We start from the raw sequence: 22,718 nt of genomic DNA on the forward strand, positions 1-22,718 counted from the left end.
AAAGCTGAATCAAGAAGAGACAGAAAAACTGAATAGGCCGATAACAACTAATGAAATTGAAGCAGTAATCAAAAAACTCCTAGCAAACAAAAGTCCTAGACCAGATGGATTTACAGGGGAGTTTTACCAAACATTCAAAGAAGAATTAACACCTATTCAAACTATTCCAGAAAATTCAAGAGGAGGGAAAACTCCCAAACTCTTTTTATGAGGCCAGCATCATCCTAATCCCAAAACCAGATAAAGATACTACAAAGAAAGAAAATTACAGGCCAATATCTCTGATGAACATAGATGAAAAAATCCTCACTAAAATACTAGCAAACCGGATCCAGCAATACATTAAAAAGATCATACATCATGACCAAGTGGGATTTATTCCAGGGATGCAAGGCTGGTACAACATCCACAAATCAATAAATGTGATACATCAATTAAACAAAATGAAGGACAAAAATCATATGATCCTATCAATAGATGCAGAAAAAGCATTCGACAAAATCCAGCACCCATTTCTGATAAAAACTCTCAGCGAAGTGGGAATAGAGGGATCATACCTCAACATAATAAAGGCCATAAATGACAGACCTACAGCCAACATCATACTCAATGGGCAAAAACTAAAACCATTTCCATTAAAAACCGGAACAAGACAGGGATGTCCACTTTCACCACTCTTATTCAACGTAGTACTGGAAGTCCTCGCCACAGCCATCAGACAGGAGGAAAACATCAAAGGTATTCAAATTGGAAAGGAGGAAGTAAAACTGTCATTATTTGCAGATGACATGATATTGTATATAGAAAACCCTAAAGACTCCATCAAAGTACTACTAGATTTGATAAACGAATTTGGCAAGGTAGCTGGATACAAAATCAACATCCGGAAATCAATGGCATTCTTATACACCAACAATGAACTTTCAGAGAGAGAAACTAAGAAAGCAATACCATTTACCATTGCAACTAAAAAAATAAGATACCTAGGAATAAACTTAACCAAGGATGTAAAAGACCTGTAATCAGAAAACTAGGTGACACTGAAAAAAGAAATAGAGGAAGATTTAACCAAGTGGAAGAATAAACCATGCTCATGGATTAGAAGAATTAATGTCATTAAAATGTCCATTACCCAAAGCAATTTATAAATTCAGTGCAATTCCTATTAAAATACCAACAGCATATTGCACAGACCTAGAACAAACATTTCGAAAATTTATATGGAAACAAAAAAGACCCCGAATAGCTGCAGCCATCTTGAGCAAAAAGAACAGAGTGGGAGGGATCACATTACCGGATTTCAAACTGTATTACAAAGCCACTGTAATCAAAACGGCCTGGTATTGGTACAACAACAGGCATATAGATCAATGGAACAGAACAGAGACCCCAGAAATAGACCCACGCCATTATGGTCAGTTAATATTTGACAAAGGAGGCAAGAGTATCCAATGGAGCAAAGACAGTCTCTTCAATAAGTGGTGCTGGGAAAACTGGACAGATACATGCAAAAAAATGAAACCAGACCACCAGCTTACTCCATACACAAAAATAAACTCAAAGTGGATAAAAGACTTAAATGTAAGTCACGAAACCATAAAAATCCTGGAAGAAAATGTAGGCAGTAAAGTTACAGACATCCCACGTAGTGGACTTTTCACTGATACAACTCCTAGGGCAAGAGAAACAAAGAAAAAAATAAACATATGGGACTACATCAAACTAAAAAGCTTCTGCACAGCAAAAGAAAACAGCCTCAAAATACAAAGGAGCCCCGGTCTGGGAAAACATACTTGCCAAGGATGAATCTGATAAGGGGCTAATTTCCAAAGTGTACAAAGAACTCATACTACTCAGCAAGAGAAAGACAAACAACCCAATTAAGAAATGGGCAAAGGACTTAAATAGATACTTCTCCAAAGAGGACATACGGATGGCCAAGAGACACAGGAGAAAATGCTCCACGTTGCTAATCATCAGAGAGATGCAAATTAAAACCACAATGAGGTATCACTTCACACCTGTCAGAATGGCTCCATCAACAAATCAACAAACGACAGGTGCTGTCGAGGGTGTGGAGGATGGGGAACCCTGGTTCACTGCTGGTGGGAATGCAGACAGGTGCAGCCACTATGGAAGACAGTGTGGAGGTTCCTCAAAAAATTAGAAATGGAGCTGCTGTTTTACCCAGTGATCCCACTCCTAGGAATGTATCCTAAGAATCCTGAAACACTAATCAGAAAGAATATATGCACCCCGATGTTCATAGCAGCACAGTTTATAATAGCTAAGATCTGGAAACAGCCCAAGTGCCCATCAGTAGATGAGGGGATAAAAAGCTATGGGACATTCACACCATGGAATAGTACGCAGCTGTAAAGAAGAAGAATCTCGTACCCTTTGGGACAGTATGGAGGGACCTGGAGAAAATTATGCTAAGTGAAATAAGCCAGGCAGAGAAAGACAAACATCACATGATCTTGCTTATACATGGAATCTAAAGAACTTAATAAACTGGTGAACAGAATAGATTCAATGACATGGAAGCATAGATCAGACTGACGAATGTCAGAGGGATGGAGGAGGGCGGGTGGGTGGAGGGGGAGAGAGTAACCAAAGAATTATGCACACAACCCAAGGACACTGACAGTGGTGGGGAGAGGGACTGGGAAGGGGGAGGGGGAGGGGACGGGGTGGAACTGGTCATTTGGAAGAAAAAGGGACATCTGTAATATTTTAAACAGAAATAAAATAATAAAAATAAAAAAAATTAAAAAAAATTAAATAAATTGCTATGAGGATATAACTCAGTAAAGAGCAACCTCCAGACTTCCCAGTAAGATCCAAATCTAATGTTAGAAGACTCGAGGCTACAAGGAGCGCAGAAATTCTCACTGGAATTATTCAGTGAAGAAGGCAATATAATTTGCAGGAATATACATTTTATTCCTATGCTACTTTAAAAAACTCCAATTTGAATGTAAAAAAATACCTATAAACATTCTAATTTTTCCTGACTTGACCCACATACATGAAAATGTACTGACTATTGCCCTGGCTGGCTTGGCTCAGTGGCTAGAGTATCAGCTTATGAACCGAATGGTCATGGGTTCGATTGTTGGTCAAGGGCCAGTATTTGGGTTGCAGATTTTATCCCTGACCCTGGTTAGGGTGAGTGTGGGAGGCACCCAATCAGTGTGTCAGACACATTGATGTTTCTCTCTCTCCCTTTCCCTTTGTCTCTCTCTCTCCCTCTCCCCCTCCCTTCCAGCGTTGAGGAGGGTGAAGGGGGATGGGCATTGTCACACACCTTAGCAGGGAGGCTACATCGGTATAGTAGAGCTATACATACAGGCACAGAGCATCTATTCCGTATTATTAGATGCAAAAGTAAGTTTTGAAATACCCTCTTTTGTGTAGAAAGGATGTGCCATGTACCTCAGTTTGTCTTGGGTTGAAGCTGATTATTTCTGTTTTCTCTCTACAAGCTCCAGGCTCTTTCCTTCGAAGGCTAAGTCTTTGCCTTCTTACCTTTTGCTGTGCCTTCAGGTGGCGATTCGTATATGGCTGGCCCGCAGTGCTTCCTTAACAGGTGTGATAACCACTCACTCATCTGGTCATTAAAATGGACCTCTGCGGGTTAGCTGAATTCTAGTTCCAAACTATTTTGAAATAAGTTTAAAAATGATTCTGTAATTCAAAAATTTTGTAGTTCAGATTGAGTTGCTGAGATTTTTTAAATTAATATTTGAGTCTTTAAATGCTTCTGTCATACCTGTGTTCTCTTCCATTTTTTATATAGATTTTTGTGACCTCAGCAGACTTTGTAGTGTTGTGTTTGCCCTTTGGAACTGAATTTAATTCTTATGATTGCTAACAGGTGACAAACATTAGTCCAGGGTTTCCCTTTTGACTTAACTAACCCCTTATTTGTGTATTAATCAAGGGGGCACCTTGCAAGAAAGCATAGTCCTGGGCTCCAGCCCCATGGATTCTGATTTAATAAGTCATAGGGGTATCCTGAGAGATCTGCAGTTTTTAGTAATATTTGAGCCAATTCTAAAGCACATGCTGCTGGTCATTCTGAGATGCAGACTTAAAGAGACTGCATGGATGAGCCTAAATGAGCATGAATCTGTTGTGCTTTCTAAATAAACAAGGAGGCTTTATTAACCTACAAAGCTATTAATAGTAATTTATAAAATTTACCACTAAATTTAGACCAGAGCAAGATTTAAAGGACTACAGACCTTTAAGTACCTTAAGTAAGTACCTTCTGGTATCTTCCTGTTAACCTACACCTGGAAAGGTGACAACCCAGGCAGGCAGTGCTGTTGCAAGATCCTGTTGTCACGTGGCTGCGATCTTTCCACTGGAAACGGCCAGCACATCACCAGAGGGTTGACTGGAGCCTGGTCCCGAGAAGTTTGATCTTCACGGTTACAGGTTACTGGTGAAAGATCACATACAGGTAGCTGTGGGGCTTGAGTGTGAATATTACTGGTGCAATTTTAGCTCTGTTTCTATAAATAACTTTCCATTTATTTTATTTAAAAGTGTCCTAGAAAATTCTCAGGCCAGCTCTGCGATTCTGTGGGCTTGTATCTAGTCACCATCATACAGGTGCACATTTGATCTGGGTGCCTTTTAGGGTGCAGGTTTTTAGCACCATTCAGCTGTTGCTGTGGAGCCACAGTGACTTCCCAGGGAGTGGCCCCGTCACGTTTTCAGTTCCTGCATGTCCTTTCTGTTGTCCCCACACAGGTGGGGGGCAGAGAGGTGAGGGAACCAGCAGATCTCAGTGACGTCGCAGCTGTCTGTGGTGACTGGTGTGGCCCTGCAGCGTGGGGGTGACTGTAACATGATTACTGTGTGGCCTTGGGCGTGGTGCTGAACCTGTAAGCCTCGGTTTCCTCCTGTGAGGATGGCAGTCATCGTTGACTCGTGGAGTCATTGGACAGGTTGCTCAGTGCCACCGTGCCTGCCACATAGAAAGCATGCTGTAAATGCCAGCTCCCGTTGTCATTGACCAGGTTGTCCTTTCCTTCCTTGACACCCTGTCCTGTGAGGGCTTAGTACTTACGTTTCTAGTGTTTTAAACGTGTTCGTCATTTTAAAAGGGACCAGATCCTTTTTTCTAAAGAATCCTTTTTAACAAGGGACATATATGTCTTAAAAAGATACAGTAGCCACCCCCCCATCATCTGAAGTTTTACCTTTTGATGGTTTGTTAATCCCCCATCAACCATGGTCCAAAAATATTAAGTGGAAAGTTGCAGAAATAAATAACTCATAAGTTTTAAAGTGAGAGTCTTTCTCAGTAGTGTAATGAAGTCTCGTGCTGTCCTGCTGTGTTCTGCCTGGGACGTGACTCATCCCTCTGTCCAGGGTCCATCCGCTCCCCTCCCGTTAGTCACTCAGTAGTCATCTCGGTTATCAGACGGACTGTCACGGTATCCAGCGCTTGTGTTCAGGGAAGCCTCATTTCTCTTGCTATGCCTCATTTCTAAATTAAGCTTCATCACAGGTATGTATGTGTAGGGAAAACACAGTATATGTATCTCAGTACTATCATAGGTTTCAGACATCCACTGCGGGTCTCGGAGTGTCCCCCCCACCCCCATGGAAAAGGGGTGACTGCTGTACTGCATATATGGCTTTGGTGGAGCCATAACCTAACAATGGAATCATGGCTTTAGCTTTATAATTAGACTTGTGTAGTAAGCAATACACTTTCCAGATCAATCTTTTGAGCTTCTGCATGTCTGTCCATCAGTCTTTATGGGGGAAATGGTCACACTTGGGATTTATACATTGTCTTTTCAATATAAGAAGTTTTGCTTAATTTCTTCCAGCTTGAGTACTCACTCATGTAAGACGGTAATCACCAAATTTGCCCAAAAGAGAGAGGTTAGGCTTGTTAAATATGGTGGAGTCCCCTGGCAATGGAGTGATGTCTCCCCTCCTGTCCACTGCTGCTGGCCTCCCAGCATTTACGTCAGCCCAGTCGTGGTTCCTGACTGCTGTGTGACCCTGTGGAAGGCACCTTTGAACACTGATGTGCTGTGGTAAAGAAATACTATTTTAAAGTCCGTGCTTGTTTATCAATATGGATCTATTCACAACTGTGGAATGAAATGAGAAGAAATTTAACAATGTGAAGATGCATGTGACACAGCCCCAGAAATAAGGCCACAGTTGGAAATTTACAGGCCACTGAGCACGTGGTGTCTCCTTTCCTAGATTGTAATCCTCATCAGATAGGTATTTACCTGGTAATTGAGAGCTGCTGTGCAGGTCACATGCTGCCTGCTAATAAGTGTGGGTTTGTGGAGAGAGAGCCCAGGACTGCAAATCAGTGCTGAGCAGCTTTTAATAGAGCTTTAAAAAGGCTAACTGCCCCCTTCTGCCCCCTTTTTTTGCTTAGTTCATGGCACTGGTAGTGAGGACTTTGAGCAGCAATTTTTATTTTTCACTTTCTCTCAAAGATACTATGTATGGTGCAGTTCTATTTTTTTTTTAAATGTTTTTATTGATTTTAGAGAGAGGGAGGGAGAGAGAGAAAAAGAAACATTGATGTGAGAGAGAAATATCGATTGGTTGCCTCCTACACGCACCCCAACTGGGGATCTACCTAAAACCTGGGCATGTGCCCTGACTGGGACTCGAACCCAGTGACCTTTCTGTGCATGGGACAACACTCAACCAACTAAGCCACAATGGCCAGGCACCTTGCAGTTTTAATCTGTCACAGAATGGTAATGACCCTAAGAGCTAACCTTTGGGTGTGTGCTGACTGCTTGGCCCTGGCCTAAGCATTATCCATATATCATCTGTGTCAAACCCCACTGCCCCACGAGGGGCTGCTTCAGTTCAACAGCTAGTCACGGGGGTGGCTTCAGACCCCTCGTCTCCTCGCCCAGCCCTCCTCCTTGCACGCCCACTCCTTAAAGTTGGTCAGATCTGTGCAAAGAACGGGAATTTCTCCTACACTGGAATGAAGACTCTTACTACGATCAGACGTTACATTCCAGGCCTGACATCCCTCACCCTTGACCTTGTTTTACTTGGTGCAAAAAAGTCTAGGTCTAAGGGAGCAGATGATAAAAGGAGACATAAAAATAGTCGAATACCTATTTTCTAGGTAATGGCCTAGTTTGACGTTTTACTGAGAACATTCTCTCTTTTTTGTGTTTTAGGACCATGTTTCTTTTTCTCCACCTCTGGCTTTTTTACCTTTTTCTTGCTAGTCTCTTCCATACTAATCGACTCTCAGTTGAAAGTATTCCCAGACTTGACTGTTCAGTTTTAGGGTTCAGATCTGTAGCTCAGCCGTGCTAAAGCAAGCAGTGCAGTGCAGGGAATCATGTCATTTAGAATTAATAACTCAGCTTGTGCTGTTTTAGGGACAGTGTTTTATATCCTTTCTGTTTAGCTAAGGGGATAAAGGGTCCTTTACCCAACCTAGTTAGTTTGCTGAATCAGTATCTATCTCTGTCTCTGCCTCTCTCATAACCACTATGAATATTATAAATTACAGAGTGGCAGAAAGGAGTAATATGGTAATATTTTGAAGGATGAGTTAGAATATAAGTATAACGTAATACTTAAATTAAGACATCTCTGTTGACTCCATATTTTTGCAAGTTGGTTTCATCCCTGTTTTCGTTTAATATTTATAGGCAAACACACTTTTGGCAGCAAGAGAATGTTTTGTTCCTTAACCTGGAACAAAAGGTTGGCCTGCGTGGTGTGTATGTTTCAATGTACACAGGGAGCTCTAGAACTTAGTCCTGTCCTGGTGTCCAGTCTTCAGAAAGGAAAGGTGCACAACTGTCTGTCACTTAGATGAGACACTTGTAAAAACAATAAAACCCTTTGGAATATAGAAAACTGTTTTACCAGTTTACAAGGGACTTCATTTGTAATGTAAATGTAGACAGACACAGACCGGTGGTTCGGAGAGCTTAATACAGCTCGGAGCCGAGGAGGTTCAGGAGGACCTAGGACTGAGCATTTCATCACTGTGTTCTTACTTGCCAGTGAAATCCCAGCCAAGGTGCCCTGTGTGCTCAAGGAGACTAGGAGTTAACTGTTCGGAGTGGCCTGGGAAGACACCCCGCCTGAAATCTAAGGCCCTGGTGACTGAGCGTGTTCACGTGACAGAATGTGGCTGGGAGTTGAGAAACAGGGTCCCAGCAAGTGATACTGACTCACGGGGAGAAGCCCACCTTAGAGCTCACTTTAGAGCAGGCCAACACCCTTAGTCCACTGTGGGTCTCAGATTCCGCTCTTTCTTCATTTAGAAAACCTTGATAATGAGGCCCTTTTGAAATTGTGGTACTTAGCTTTCTTCAGACTGAATTCTAGAAGAAGTGTGTGATGGGGGAGGGAATGCGTGGGAAGGGTGAGTGGATTACAGTTTCTCTCCATGCTTAAATATTCAGGCAGGCAGGTATGTGATATTATGCAAATATCACAAAGCTACAAAGCTTTACCTCTCTCCATTTCTCTTTTAGGAACCACTTCATTGGAAGAGTTCTGAGACTGAAAACTACAAGAATGGAGTTGCCCAAGGAATGTTTTTTATCTTTTATACGATTTCTATCATGGAGTCTGCAGGCATATGGAAAAAAGCTAAAAGGGAATATTGTTGCTATGCTGAATACCAAATCCAGTTGGCTTTGAAACAAGTTTTGGTTTTAAAGTCTGATGAAAAATTTATTACAGATCCAGGCAAGAAAAGAGCTCATTTTTTTATCTTTCCAGCCGCCTTCAGCCACCATCCTCCCAATCCCCGTCCCTGGCCTTGGGTGTCCAGCTTTCCCAGGCTGATCACCGTGTACGTGGAAGTGCTCGTGTAGTCTGAGCTGACGCTCCCCTCACCCTTCCTTCCTGTTTTACTACTGATTGTAAAAGATCCTCTGACAGTTTAACTGTTACAAGAGATAAAGATGACTGTCTGGTGGCGAAAGGTCCTTGAAGATAACCTAGTCTAGCCCTGAGAAACCGATACCCCAGGAGGTCACGGAGTCAGGTGGAACCAGAGGGCAGAGTTTGGATTCAAAGACCAAGGGTTCAGCATTGACTTCTGCCACCATCATTCCACTCTCTTAGGTCACTTATAAAATATTGAGAAGTGGTTTTTTTCTTTTTTAAACTTGAGCTGAACAATTCTTGTTTAGTTTATTCAGTAAAGGGGGAAATGGTTTAAAGTCACAAAAAAATTCTTGTTTTGGCAACCGAAGGTCAAAACAAAAAATCTCCGCTTCTCCTGCCAGATGGGCCTGCACCTTCCCCTGGCTTGTTTTCCTTGGTGCACTTGCTGTTTTCCAGCTTGTAACTAATGTTTATTATTTAAAAGAGTCTGAGTGGTTCTTTCCCCCTTTGGGCTTGGGAAACCATACTTATTTTTTTTAGCCTTAGAGTTCATGCAACACCTGAAAGAACTAACTCAGAGGCAAAAACAGTACATTTATGGTAGGTCTGGGGCAAAGGCTGGGAGGGCCACCTACAGGGAGATCACCAAGACCTACTTCTTGCTGCTTTTATTTCAGAGAGAAAGGGCACATTTCTCATTTGCCTCCCAGAAGGTGATTTCCATTAGAATGTATTTGAAGTATTTACTGTAAATATACTCATTCCATTCTGTTTCTGGCATCAAACTAAAAGTGTCTAACATTCGATTTCGTGTCAATTTTTACTGACAACTAATTAAAAGGCGTATGTGTATACATACATAAATACAGTGGACTAGAGGAAGTCAGTATGGAACAAACTTCACTGCGGTCCAAAAAGTAGCAATATAGGAACTTGGGGGATGTGAATTAGTGTAAATAATATATGTGCACTCTAGACCAATAGTTTTAGTTTTTAAAAAAGTATCATTTAATTTTGTTTGTTTAAAGAATATGCCCTCAGAATGGTGAGGGGTAAAATGTAAGATATTCTTCAGCTTTAATTATTTTTTAACTTTATTCAAGTCAGAGCACTTTTTTAATAGCAATACGACAGGCAAGAGAATACTCAAATATTTTAAGATTGTATTTATACCAACAGTACGTTTTAAATATTTTCTAATACTTGAGCAGTTTCTGTCTGTTTTCCAAATATGCCAAAAGTTAAGCATTCAATATTTTCAACACATAAGTTTTTTACTGGTTTCTATGATCTGATAAGAACTCTCGAGTGTTCTGTTCCCAAAGCAACTGACGTTTACAGGCCGCGTGTCTTCCTCCTGCTGCAGGACTGGGACCCTCACAAACTTGCTATAGAAACACTAACGATGGACTGACTTTGGGTGTAACGAATGGGTTGGCTGCCACCTCGATGTAAAAACTTGTAAAGGAAATTTTTCACCCTTTTGAGTGTCAAGTGTATTTTTAACTGTCCGGTTTGTACTTTTACGACTTTTGTACTACCAAAGCAGAGTTAAAAATAAAAGTGTTAAATACAGTGTGCAGTTTGTGAGTGATCCGACTGTTGGTGTGCTGTGTACCGAAAGCGGTGTGGTGGTGTAACTTACGGAGCTTCATATTACGGTGCCTAATTTCTTACGTTGTGATCATTTGGCTGACTTTCCTCATTGGATTTCCCCCCCATGGTAACACCATTCCTCATCCCCGCCATAAAGGTTAGTTTTAAGTTTGGAGATAATTGTGGATGTATAGAAGAGTTGCAAAAGCAGTAAAGAGTTCTTGTATCCCCTTCACCCCATCTCCCTTGTGTTAACATCTTATATAACCACAGGACAGTGTTCAAAACTAAGAAATTAATATCGGTATATTATTACTAATTAAGCCATGACTTTATTCTGAGCTCGCCAGTTGTCCCACTAATGTCCTTTCTCTGTTCCAGGATCCCCCACTGCCTTTTTTTTTTTTTTTTGCCTTGAAAGCAAGGTGACCAATAATGGCTTTTGCTAAGAAAGTAGAAAAGCTGGTTTTTATAATTTTCAGTTTATGAAGATGAAGAAACCCAGAATGTATGCACAGGGGAGGATGTTAGAAATTCCCCCAAATCTCTCAGCTCAGAGTCAGAAGGTGTCACGGGGTGACAGGTTTTATTCTTAGTCAGCCTTCTGGCATCTTCTCCAGCGCATGTGTAATGCAGAGTGGCTGGGGCTGGGTCACTGTTTTGCTTTCGTGTCTTTCTCAGCTTGTTCGGGGGGCAGTGAGCAGTTGGTCGGGTTGCACCTGGGGCCATTCTGTTCCACGGGCAGACAGGACGCCGCCTTGCAGTGCCCCCTGAACCATGATGCAGCTCTCCCGACACCAGCAGGCCCTGGGTGAATGTGCAGGGGGCTGTCCAGGGCCGAGCATGCCCCTGCACCACTTCTCAAGTCTGTCTTGATATGTAGGCTTCCGCCACCCTAATCTAGCTGTGAAGTGGAGGAACCCTTCCATCCCTCCCTCCCACTGAGGACAGGACTGTTGGGGCGAGGGAGTGGGTGCCACGACTCAGGCTGGCTGCCCAGGGCTTGGCTGTGGTCAAAGGGAACTGTGTTTGCACTTAAGGTCTTCGCCAGTTCTTGGATCCCCTTGACCCTTTTGTCTGTGGGGCAGGCTGGTTCCTCACCTTCCTGGGACTATTCTTCAGGACTATTCTCAGATCTCCCGGGGGTGTGTGTCCCTCACTGCAGGTCCAAACACCTGTAAGGCCACCTGGGACTTTGTGTCCTACACTCTGTGGCCCAGCGGGTGTCGCTGTCCATCCCGTGCACACGGGAGGTGGTCTGCCCTGCACAGCTGGCACTTCCTCCCTCTGTTGGCCAAATGCGAGAACTGCATGGCTTCTTGGCCATTCGTTGTGCTTTCAGTAAGTACCTTGGGGCTCAGAAAGTAGCTCGTTTGCTAAATAAATTAATAAACAAAAACCTACATTTAAAAATGAAAGACTATCATTAGCTATTTTATGGGAGTAAAAATCCAAGTTTGGGTTTTTCCTAATCTGTTTTCTGATCCTGGCAAGTTGTCTAGAGTCTCTCTCATGAGAAACCCCAGTTTCTCACCTGGAGCTGTGTCCCTGCAGGCGTCGTGTGGGATGCCGGTGGCACTGAATGGGCTCCGTTTTGGAGGAAACCCCATGCTCTGAAGCCTGTCAAAGAGGTGCTGTGACTGTGAGAAGCAGTATGATCTTTGAGAAGGAGCCCGGCCCGGCCTTTGCAATTGAGTTTGAACAGCGGCTCTGCCACTCACTGCTGTGTGATGCTGGGAAAATTACTTGACCTTTCTGAGCCACAATTTCCTCATCTGTAAGATAAACCTATTTCACAGAGTTTTTAAGAATTAGAAAAATACAGGCACAGTTGTGGTGCCTGCGGTGATCTGCAGGGCTGCCCGGGCTGAGGGCGCTACCCTGCTTGGGAACTCAGAAGGTCTGTGTGCGTCTGGCCCACCACAGCTGACCCAGGTGGTGTGTGCAGTGGCCCAGCACAGAGCTTTACCCAGGAATGGAGCCGAGCCAGTAAACTTCTTGCTCTGAAGCTGAACCTCAGGGTTCAAAAGCTTCACGGAAGAGCCGCAAAGTAGTGGAGGGTCCAAGTTTTGAGGAGGCAGAAGTACAGGGGTAAAAAAATATCTTGTAAAGCACAGCATAGGAATATAGTCAATAAAACTGTAATCACTATATTCCTATGATGCCAGGTGGATACTGGAAATATCAGTGGAAACATTCTGTAAAGCATATGACTGTCTAACCACTATGCTGTACACCTGAAACTAATAAAAAGCATTGAGTGTAAACTGTAATTGAAAAAAATAAAAAAGCAAAAAAATAAAGATCTGAGGATGAAGAGGCAGTGCAGCTGACAGGCCATCGGCCTAGGACCTTTCCCTTGTGGAAATGACACCTACGTCCTTGGAGAACCCTTCCTCCCTAGCCCCAGCCATGAGCCTTTCTCCCCTGACCGCAGCTGCACACGGCCGAGGTGGGCACGTGACTCGCCTGTGACCTGGCTCGGTGGAGCCCCTCCTTGGGATGTTTGCCACCTGGAGCTGGAGAAAGTGTTTTATTTTTCTGGTGGCTAACGCTATACTCAGTGGCTGGTGGGGGCCAAGTTTCCTGCCACGTGGTCGGCAGCTGCTCTGGAGAAAGGAAGGGGACATGCAGAGGGGAGAGAGGCAGGCCTGGTTGCTTTCAAGCCTCGGGCTCAGTTGTCCCTGAGGCCCAGCTGCCCTTCTGAGTTTTCTAAATGCTCCAAGGACATTCCTCGTTTGTTTTACCTGGTTTGAGTTTCTATCACTTGCAACAACAACAAAAACCCATGATTAATGCAATGACTCAGAAAAGGAGATATGAGGCACTACAGGGCCACATGGGTAGTGAAGCCCTGGCACCCAGCCCTACAGCTGAGGTCGCTCGGAGCTGCCTTGGGCCAAGGTGTCTGCTCTGAAATGCTCGGGCAGACCCTCTCCCCTTCATTGCCCTTCCTCGTTCCCTGATTTGCCATAGGGCTCGTGGGTATAGCTCCTGGAAGAGCCCAGCTTTGGATATTCAGATGCTTCTGGCGACCTGTGACCCTAAATTCTTTGGATCTCAATCTTCTAAGTGTAGCATGGAGATGATATGTGCCTGCTAGGGTGGTTGTGACGATTATGTGAGCGTGGATGCTTAACACACTTAGCCCAGGGGCAGGGGCAGTCAGCAGGCATTCAGTGAGCTGCCTCAAAGCTGCCAAGTTCAGACCCTCTCTAGCAAAAGAAATGATAGAATGATGGGAGTTGGCCATTTGAGGGTCAGTGCTTGATGTTTCTGCAGCATTCATACTGTTTAATGTTGGAAGACGGGTGTCGGGTGGGGCTGGGGAGCAGGCTAATGTAGGAGGAAACCGGTAGAAAAGGGAACTATAATCTACTGAGCCCGAGATTCTCCTGGCGCCAGGTCACATACCTTAAGTGAGAGAATGATCTCATTGTCCTGATGCTGAATGGACCCAGATCGACAAGGTAAGGGGCCGGTTTTCTGTTTGTTCAGGCTGTGGTTTTATCTTATCACTCTCCTGATAAGACTCGGACTTAGTATAGTCATCTCAGTGAGTTTAAAAGGAACTTGATTACTTTTTATCTGCAAGTTAATCTAGCTCAGAAACTTGGATAAAATGCTCTTGGAGTTGTAACTTCATACCCAATGGCGAAATTTATGGGTTTGTTTATTATGGGTGAATATCTTAACGTTGACCAACACAAACAAACACCAAACAAAACCACACCTCTGAAATAAGCCAGCCCTGCCAAGTCCGAGGTTTCTGACTTGCATTAGAAATGCATTTTATAAAAGCTTGACTGGGGCAAGCAAGGATGAAAGAAGTGGACCACGTAAATACTCATTTCAAACGCTGTATGACTTAAAATAGTAACTAAACACAAATGACTGTGTGTCCTACAATGGTTACATGACAAAAATAATGAAAATAAATCACAAGGAGAATTTTGAAATATATAAATGTGAAGTGCCCCCAAGATTTGTGCCCTGAGACAGATGACTGTCAATGATGTAGGTAGAAAAGGACTGTGGTTTAGACACTGTTTAATGTTATTAGAAGCGGTTCAGGGAGCTTCGGCGGTCACGGCAATCAAAACTTAGTTATTAAAAAAAAGTGTTAGGCCCTGGCTGGGCAGCTCAGTTGGTCAGAGCGTCACCCGATACGCTGAGGCTGCGGGTTTCACACCTGGTCAGGGCACCGACACAGTCAAGCAATGAGTGCAAGAGCAAGAGAAACAAGGCAACGTTCCTCTCTCTCCATTCCTCTCTCTCTAAGAGTCAATACATTTTTAAAAATGCTAGAAAGGAATACATAAAAGTTTTTAAAAAGTGTTGAGTGCTATTCATAAAAAGTGGTCCAATGTCAAATTAATCTTTACTGGGTAATAAAATGATACGTCTTTACCTCATGCTGGATACGAACTGACCACTTTACACTCTGTATCTCATAAAAGTCTCATTGCAGCCCGGAGGGTGGCAGAGACATCACTTCTGCTTTACAGGGGACAAGGTGGAGGAAAGGAATCCCAAGCTACGTCGTACTGGCTGGTCGAATGGCAGACATGGCCCAGGGGCCCACCTCATGCTTTGTAGGATAAGAAACCTGTGGTCCCATGATCGTTATAAAAACTTAACTATTATCACCGATAGTAGTCGTCTCAGAGAGCTGACAAATGGGTCCTTGACTATAACTTTTCAATTCTTTATGAAAATCCTCCTCAGAACCAAAAAAACAACTTTCTGTCCCAATTGATAATACACATGACTTCACTTTTCCAAAATAATTGTCTTCATCTCCACCAGTTTGCTTTTAAGTTCCCTCACCTTCAGATCTCAAAATCCACTTTCCATTGAGATCCTGCCACTGGCTGGTTGTGTGACTGTAAATGAGGTGTATAGCTTTTGAGCCTCCATTTCCCCATCTGTGAAATGGGTTAATGATATCATACCTCACAGGGTCATGGTGGACCTAAGTGAGATGACACATTGTACTCAATGCTTAACAAATGGTAATTAAAAAAAAAAAAGTTAAGCTACATTTGCACTACCGAAAACCTTAACTTGGCAACTCCTAGAAATTATTGCTGAATAAGGTTTCTGTATCAGTTAATTGTAGCATCTGGCAAATGATTTTGAAAAAGTGTCTTAGCAGATGTTTTTTCTTGTTATAATTTTTCCCCCTATAAACTTTTATTTTAAATTCTGTAGCAGTCTTTGTCTCCTGGCTCATGGGTGATGTCATGAACATCTTAGAGGTATGAAGGGCCATTTAAAACTTTTGACTTTTTTCTAAGCATCAACATTTAAGACAGAGAGAGAATGCTAGTTAATGAGAAGAGACCATCAACCCTCTTTGACCTCGAAACCTTCCTTGTTTACATGAGTACCAAAGGTTACAGGCACCGTCCTCCACAGCCTTAGGCCTATTTTGGAGAATGAAAACGAAGGAAAATATTTTTCATCCTGGAAATGCAATTATTTTTGTGGGACTTTTTAAAAGGTTGGTAGCTGATGTCAAAAGAAAATATTTTATGGTTTTGCTTTTAAAACAGCAAGATCCAGGCTAAACAAATATTCCAATCAGCTAGCCTACCAACTGTCTCACTCATGTTAGTTTGGAATGTGTACTTTCGATAAGGGAGGTAAGTGAAATTCGTCTACCTTCCGGCCTCTTGGTCATATTTTACCCTTGTTTTATATTAGCTATTCCAAAAAATGCTCAAAAGCAAAAAATGCAGAAGTCTCCTAAAAATCAGGCTCAAAGGGCGAGGTGAGGGTCAGGAGATGACTGGTGCTGGGGTGTGCATTTTCACGCCTGCTCATGTTCTAAGTGTATGGCTCACACGCATATGGATGCTGTATGTCGTCAAAAATACGAGTCCAGTTGTGTCTCTCTACTAAGCACTTTTACAGACAGTCCACTTGAGCTTCTATATCAATGGTTTTCAAAGTAGGTTTCACATAACCCAGGGGTGTGGAGAGGCAATATGAAAACTCTAATATTTAATTTCATCCTAATGCTGCTCCATAAGGCCTATGACATTTACGACGCATGGCTGCGGGTATTGCTAGAGGCAGGCCTCGCGTACTTGCATTTGGTGCCTTCTTTCTCCCTGAGGCCTCTCCTGCTTGGAGATACGGATGGACAGTTAGGAAGAGAGCAGCTTACCCCTGGGTCGGGGCAGAATGAGGCGGAAAGAGGGAAAGGGGAATGGCCAACAACTGCCGAGCCTGGACAAGTGGGCGAGCGCTGAGAAACCTCAAATTCTCTGCATTCATCTGGGTATCTGGTTTGACAGAGCAATTTGCTGCTATCTACCTTGGAAACCAGGGAAAAGGGCTTACTTTCATATTATTATAATAGTTCAACTTCCTCCAGGAAAGAGTGAAATATAACTTCTTAGCTCAAGAAGCCTATGTGTACTACAGAAAAAAATCTTAAATCAAAACCAAGCTTTAACCTGGTAAACATCCCTCCACTTGGTGGTCTGCTGAGATCATGAACTGTGTGCGGTGCTCCCTCCTAGTCACAGCCGGTGCCTGTCATTCAGGGTGCGCCTGTGCTTTCAAACCATCCAGAATGTTTGGGGAAAGGCTCACTATTGTCAGCATACTTTTCTGGTAAGAGGTGGCACCCGGTCCAGAAAGAAGACACGACCCAGAGCAGGATGCTCAGGCAGCTGCTAGACAACCTAGTAGATAAAGCTGAGCCTGGAATTTTTTTTTCAACCTAAAGATTTTGACTTTCCTCTGACATCCTTTCGTAGAGTCTGGACATCGGGATAAAGACAGAAGGAGCTGGGATTGCTTAAAAAACAAACAAAAACCTTGAAATTCTTGGTCATCTGTTAACCTTTCTGAGCAGTTACTTTGCACAAAAAGAATCATTAGCCCTTAGGAGAGAGTTGTTAGTCATGGTGAAATATCTACAGCAGTCCTAAAATGGAAAATTATGTACATATGTAAATGCAGAAGTGTGTTTCTGTGCAAGGGCAAGAGACGTGTCTGCACTAAGACCTCACTTTACTCCTCTCTTGTCTGAATTTTCTTCTTTTATTCTTCTGTTTGAGATACCGGTGGGGAGTTGAGATAGCTGTAGCTGTCCAGTCTTCCTTCCCCTGAACCACAGGTTTAAACCTCTACTGCATTATACTAAATGTAAATACCATTTTAACTTCTTGCAAACTGGCCCTATCTGAGGCTCTTGTGCTCTGAAGTGCGGAGGTCCAAAGACTGTAAGTTGACCACCTCAAAACTCAATGTCCCCTCTCCCCTTCTCAGTAACTGAATCCTGGGTTTCTTAGAGAAAGCCATGCACACAGCTAAAAGATATGTTTTCTTAGCCTTTCTTGCAACTCGATGTGGCCAAGCGACCAGATGCTGACCAATGAGGTGTAAGTAGAAGGGCTGATTTATACTTCTGGAAGGTCCTTAATAGAGAGGGAGTGAGATCTTCTGACCCTTTGTTCTTTTTCTACATGGAAAGCAAACTTAGTGGAGCTCCAGCGGCCACTATGGGCTACACAGTGATCTTGAGAAGGAAGCCAAGAGGATAGAGGGAGCATGTGTCGCGGATACCGTGGAACACTCTCCCAGCCCGAAATGTTACCTCCAGACTTTTCTACATAAGCGGTAAATAAATCTCCATCTTTATAAGCCATTTATCACATGCAGCTGGACCTAATCCCAGCAGATGCACTTGGGAAATTGTTGAAGGAACCGCTCTGAAATATTAAGCATTTGGTGTACTAAAGACAAAGGCAAACGCATCTATAATGCAATTAACAATGCCAACAGTTTGTCTTTTAAGGGTTCTGAGCAACCTTGTACGTAGAGGTGGCCTGTCACCAGACAAACCCGGGGTCATGTAGGTCCGTTAAGCATTTTTTCGGGTACCATCCTTAAAGATGAAGGCTCAGAAATCATGTTTTATGTTAAATAATTACCAAAATGCATGACGATATTATCTATGCTTCACAGCATTAGCACTTTCAGCTGTGAGGATGTAAAAATTTATTTAAAGGATGCTTTTAACCAAGACGACTTATTTTACTGAGCGCCTGCCTACTGTGTGCCACGCATCATACTAAATACTTGAGTCATCTTGTTTAATCTTTACAAGTACGTACTATTCTTATTCTCACTTTACAGATGGGCAACTAGGAGGGATACATATTTGTCCAAGGTTACATGGCAAAGTCGGAAATCAAACCAAGGTCAGTCAGACTTCAGGACCTGCTATGACACACCATACCAGTGCATCTTCCATGCTTACATGTTTCTCAGTGGAGACTGAGCCGTGTCAGAATGGCTGTCCTGTTTCTATAAGTTAGAGGGCTGAAGCTCAGAGAGGGTGTGTTTATCCGCAGGTAGTCATGCTATCAAGAGTTTGGACCCCAAGGACAGAGAGCCACAACTACTCTCAGCAAAGCCGCCTGGCCCCCTCCAGTGTGATTTAGAAGCCTAGCTCTTTAAATAGAAAAAAAAAAACCATCCAAGGTCATTGGCAGAGTCTGGGAATATTAGAGACATCGAGGTAATACAGGCAGCCGCACAGGTTGTTATATTTTAATCAGAATCAGGCACTCCATGGCATAAAACACTCGATAGATCTCTTCGCTGTTCCAAATCTCATAAACTTCAAACCCCAAACAGGACACAAGCCGTTTCAAGAATTATTTGGACCGGCCACCCCCATCCCAAAGGAGATTAAAAAGTAATAACGTAAAAAGTTAAGGTCAAGGTGTCTTAGTATCACGGTTAATGACTAACCATGTGTTCAGCCCCACCCTGAACGCTGCTGAGCTTGCCCGGCCCTCCAACAAGTGGTTAGTTATTAATTCCCTGGTGACTGTCCCTGAGCGCAGGCCACGCTCTGGCCACACGAGGCACTTTCACGTGGGGTAGTGGCCTCTCCCAGGCTGGGCGCAACGCCTGTCTCTCCAAAGCAAGGGGAGGCGCCCGCCGGAGGCAGCCCAGCCGCCCCAGGCCGGAGCTGGGGCTTCGGAGCCTCCCCAGGGGGGCGCCCGAGGGCGGGGCGCGCGGGCTGCGTGAGGCCCCGACACCCGACACCCCGACGCGGCCGCTCTGAGGTCCCTTCTCGCGCCCCGAGCGCCGGGCCACCCACGGCCGCTCGGAGCTCGGCGGGCGGGCGGGCGGCGGGGCAGCGAGGCCGGAGCGCGGCGCGGGCTGGAACCTGGGGGCCGCGCGCGCCCGCTGCGGGCTCAGCTCCCGTCCTGGGCAACCGCCCCGAGGCGCCCCGTGACAGCCGCTCACCCGCACGCGCAGAGCCCCCCTAGGCCGCCTCCTCCTCCTCTTCCCCCGCAGTAGCCGCCTCTAAAGCCGCCAGGGCTTCCGCCACCGCCGCGTCCTCCGGCTCCCCGCTGCCGTCCCCCGCGCCGTCTCCCGGATGGGCCACAGGCCCGGGCGGGGCGGGCTCCTCTTCGTTCCAGCAGCAGCTCAGGGTCTCGGCGGCCAGGGCGCGGGTGGGCGAGTCCCAGCCCCCCTCCCCGGGGGAGCGCGCGCCCAGGCCGGGCTCCCCCTCGCAGGGGCGCGCTCCGCCCGGGGGCTCCCCCTCCCGCGGGCGCTGCGAGAGACGCTCTCCTTCTCCGCCATCCACGGCGTCCCCAGCGGGGGCCCCGCACGGAGGGTAATCTGGGGCTGGAATCTGGAGGCCGAGGTCCGGGCCCTCCCCGGCTGGGCACCCCGCCTTGGAAGGGGCTCTGGGGTCTCCATTCCCGAGGACGCGGGTCTCCGGCGACGCTGGCGGCGCACAGTCCGTTTCCCTGGCGTCCCCTCCTTCGAGGAAGGGCTGAGCCGGGCGCACGCAGTTCTCGGGGCTGGCCCAGGAGCCCGCGCCGTCCAGGGGGGGCCCGCGCTCTCCCGCAGCGGGCCCGATGCCGTTGACGGCGCCGCCGGGCTTCTCGGCACAGAGCCCCCCGCCCGCGTCGCCCCGGGGGCGCGGCCCCTGGCGAGGCCCGCGGGGCGCGCGCGGCCCCCAGCTGCTGCCGCCGCTCACCGTCCTCCGCAGGCCCTCGCTCCGAGGGTCATTTTTACGCACCAGGACTTCGCTGCTCTGTTTGGCTTTTAACTTAACAGTGTCCTCTTCGTCTAACTTGCAGCTGTTTACTTCGTTGACATAGCCAGGGGAGGGCACTTGAACTGGATCAAAGAGATAGCTGGGGCGGGAATAACGGAGGTCAGTCAGGTTAATCATGAACTTGATTGATTAATAACTGTTCATCCCTAACTTCCATTACGAATGATGTCTACTACAGGCTCTGCTGCTGCTCTTCCTGTTAGTTTCTGCGTTTACTCGTTTAAGCCTGTATGTGTGTCTAAATCAAACGAGTTGGCACAAAACTGTTCTACCACCGGAAATAGATCTTAAGATGCAAAAAGAGGGAGGGAGGAAGGTACAGAATCCAGTTCATGGAATTTAAAAACAAACAAAAAGTAAATAGAAAAGAAAATAAATGTCTAGAATCAGGGAAATAACTAGTTAAGTATTGATGGTATGTCCCCTCAATGGAATATTATATAGTCATCAAAACAATAAATACAAAGTCTAGACTAATGTGAAAGATACTTACAATAAACATTTTTTGTAAAGCTAACGTCACATTATGATTACAGTGGAGTAAAAGTTACATATGTATGTGTATGTATATAGATATGAAATAGAACTATAATAACAAACAAAATTTATTTGTTAAAGCAGCAAAATCATCAGTTAATTTTTTTGCCCTTTAGTTTATGGAGAATTCTGTTGCTATTACCCAAATTCTGGAATAGAATCTGGAAAAAATAAAAGCACATATGTGACTGGGATGATTTATTTTCAGCAATGCCATTTTAGGCACCCTCTAAAACCCACACTTTTCTGTGCATTGAAATGTAAATTCAGCCCAAACCAAATTCAGTCTCAGAGAACGATGAAGTTCCCAACATCTCTGAGAAGGGAGCAAAAAAAGTTTTAAAATCTAGGCCACATGTCCTCTTAAATGATATCAAGCAGTCCCAAATTCTTAATTTCTTGGCAGTGCTGGTCATGCCCCAATTAGATAAAGGCACCGAGTCAACGCAAGGTCTTTAAAAGTGCCTCTGTGGGACTCGTGAATTCCTCCATTCCAGGGAGGTCTTTTTTTTCAACTTTACCTTTGTATCATTTTACAGCACCTGCACCCCATCTGGATTATTTTTTGTTATCATCTGGAAAAGAAAACATAAAAAGGAGAAAACACAGTGAATGACATTTTTTTAAAAAAAATATGCCTTTATTGATTTCAGAGAGAGAGGAAAAGAGAGGGAGAGAGAAACATCATTGAGAGAGTCATTGATTGGCTGCCTCCTGCAGGTCCCCTACTGGGGATCGAGTCTTTAACCTGGGCATGTGCCCTGACTGGGAATCGAACTGTGATCTGGATCATAGGTCGATGCTCAACCGCTGAGCCACTCTGGCCGGGCACACAGTGAATGACATTTTAATATAAATTAAGTTTGCTTTTTCTTTCCCAGATACTCAAAGTTAGTAGAGTCACAATTTTTGGCAGAAAGATAACATGTGGGTCAGGGAGGCACTGGAATGCCTTTATGTTTCTAAAATCAACAACTGATAGTTCTCAAACATTGATTGACTCTTATTGCCGTGTCCAACGCTTTCCCCAATCCTGGAGTTTCATGGCCATTTTGCAAATGAGAATATGCCGGTCGAAGGACACTAGGGAGAGAAAGGTGGAACTGAAAGGACCTGTGCGTTTTCTATCCCACTGCCTTCTTTGGGGGCCACGGGAGCCTAACCAGGGTGCAGCAGGAGGTGTAAGAGAGAGGAGAGGTGTCCGCGCCAGGGCATTAGCTACTCAAGTATCGAAGGGCATCAGGATAAGGCAGCTGATCTATGTGTTCCACGTTAGGCCATGTTAGAGACCCAAGGAGTGACAGCCGGAGTCATGATCACAAACTTCACCTGGACGGAGCTGCTCCTGCTTTGCCCTTCCCAATCGCTGGGCCGATTCTGGATATAATTCATGGACTCCACTCTTGCAGTTCAAGGACATGGCCTTGCGCGCTTCCTGGTGGTCGGTGGACTAAGGTCTGTGCTTCCATCACTTCCCTCCTGCCCAATGTCTCCCACCCTTTCCCAAGGTTTCATTTTTTCCTGAAAATTGCCCTCTGAATAAAACCTTCTCTTCATGTAAATTCGACCATGTTATTCTGGTCTTTCCTTTGAAAATCCT

General features: G+C 44.8%; 2 protein-coding genes across 2 annotated transcripts in view; one reads left to right on the top strand and one right to left on the bottom strand.

The window, feature by feature from the left end:
- The window catches only part of RELL1 (RELT like 1), a 64,106-nt gene extending 55,234 nt beyond the window's left edge, over nt 1-8,872 (top strand). Inside the window, exon 7 of the mRNA XM_087827869.1 lies at nt 8,520-8,872. The gene's annotated coding sequence lies outside the window, so the exon portion shown is untranslated. The remainder of the gene's footprint in view (nt 1-8,519) is intronic.
- A 10,905-nt stretch (nt 8,873-19,777) lies between these two features.
- On the bottom strand, nt 19,778-21,770 carry PGCKA1 (PDCD10 and GCKIII kinases associated 1). Its single transcript, XM_087828372.1, has 2 exons — nt 21,640-21,770; nt 19,778-20,660 (listed from the first exon to the last, which is right to left on the bottom strand). Exons 1-2 carry the CDS (start codon nt 21,669-21,671, stop codon nt 19,778-19,780), a joined length of 915 nt encoding a protein of 304 aa, XP_087684498.1. The 5' UTR covers nt 21,672-21,770.
- Between the last annotated feature and the right edge of the window lie 948 nt (nt 21,771-22,718).

The sequence above is a fragment of the Miniopterus natalensis genome, chromosome 1, assembly GCF_054644295.1.
Source record: "Miniopterus natalensis isolate mMinNat1 chromosome 1, mMinNat1.hap1, whole genome shotgun sequence".
NCBI lineage: Eukaryota > Metazoa > Chordata > Mammalia > Chiroptera > Miniopteridae > Miniopterus > Miniopterus natalensis.

Excerpts from the sequence above, each read along its gene's own strand:
- PGCKA1 (XM_087828372.1), bottom strand. The coding sequence starts at position 21,671 with ATGGGGTGCAGGTGCTGTAAAATGATACAAAG. Across the intron at positions 20,661-21,639 it reads TGCTGTAAAATGATACAAAG|CTATCTCTTTGATCCAGTTC; the intron begins GTAAAGTTGAAA and ends TTCCCGCCCCAG.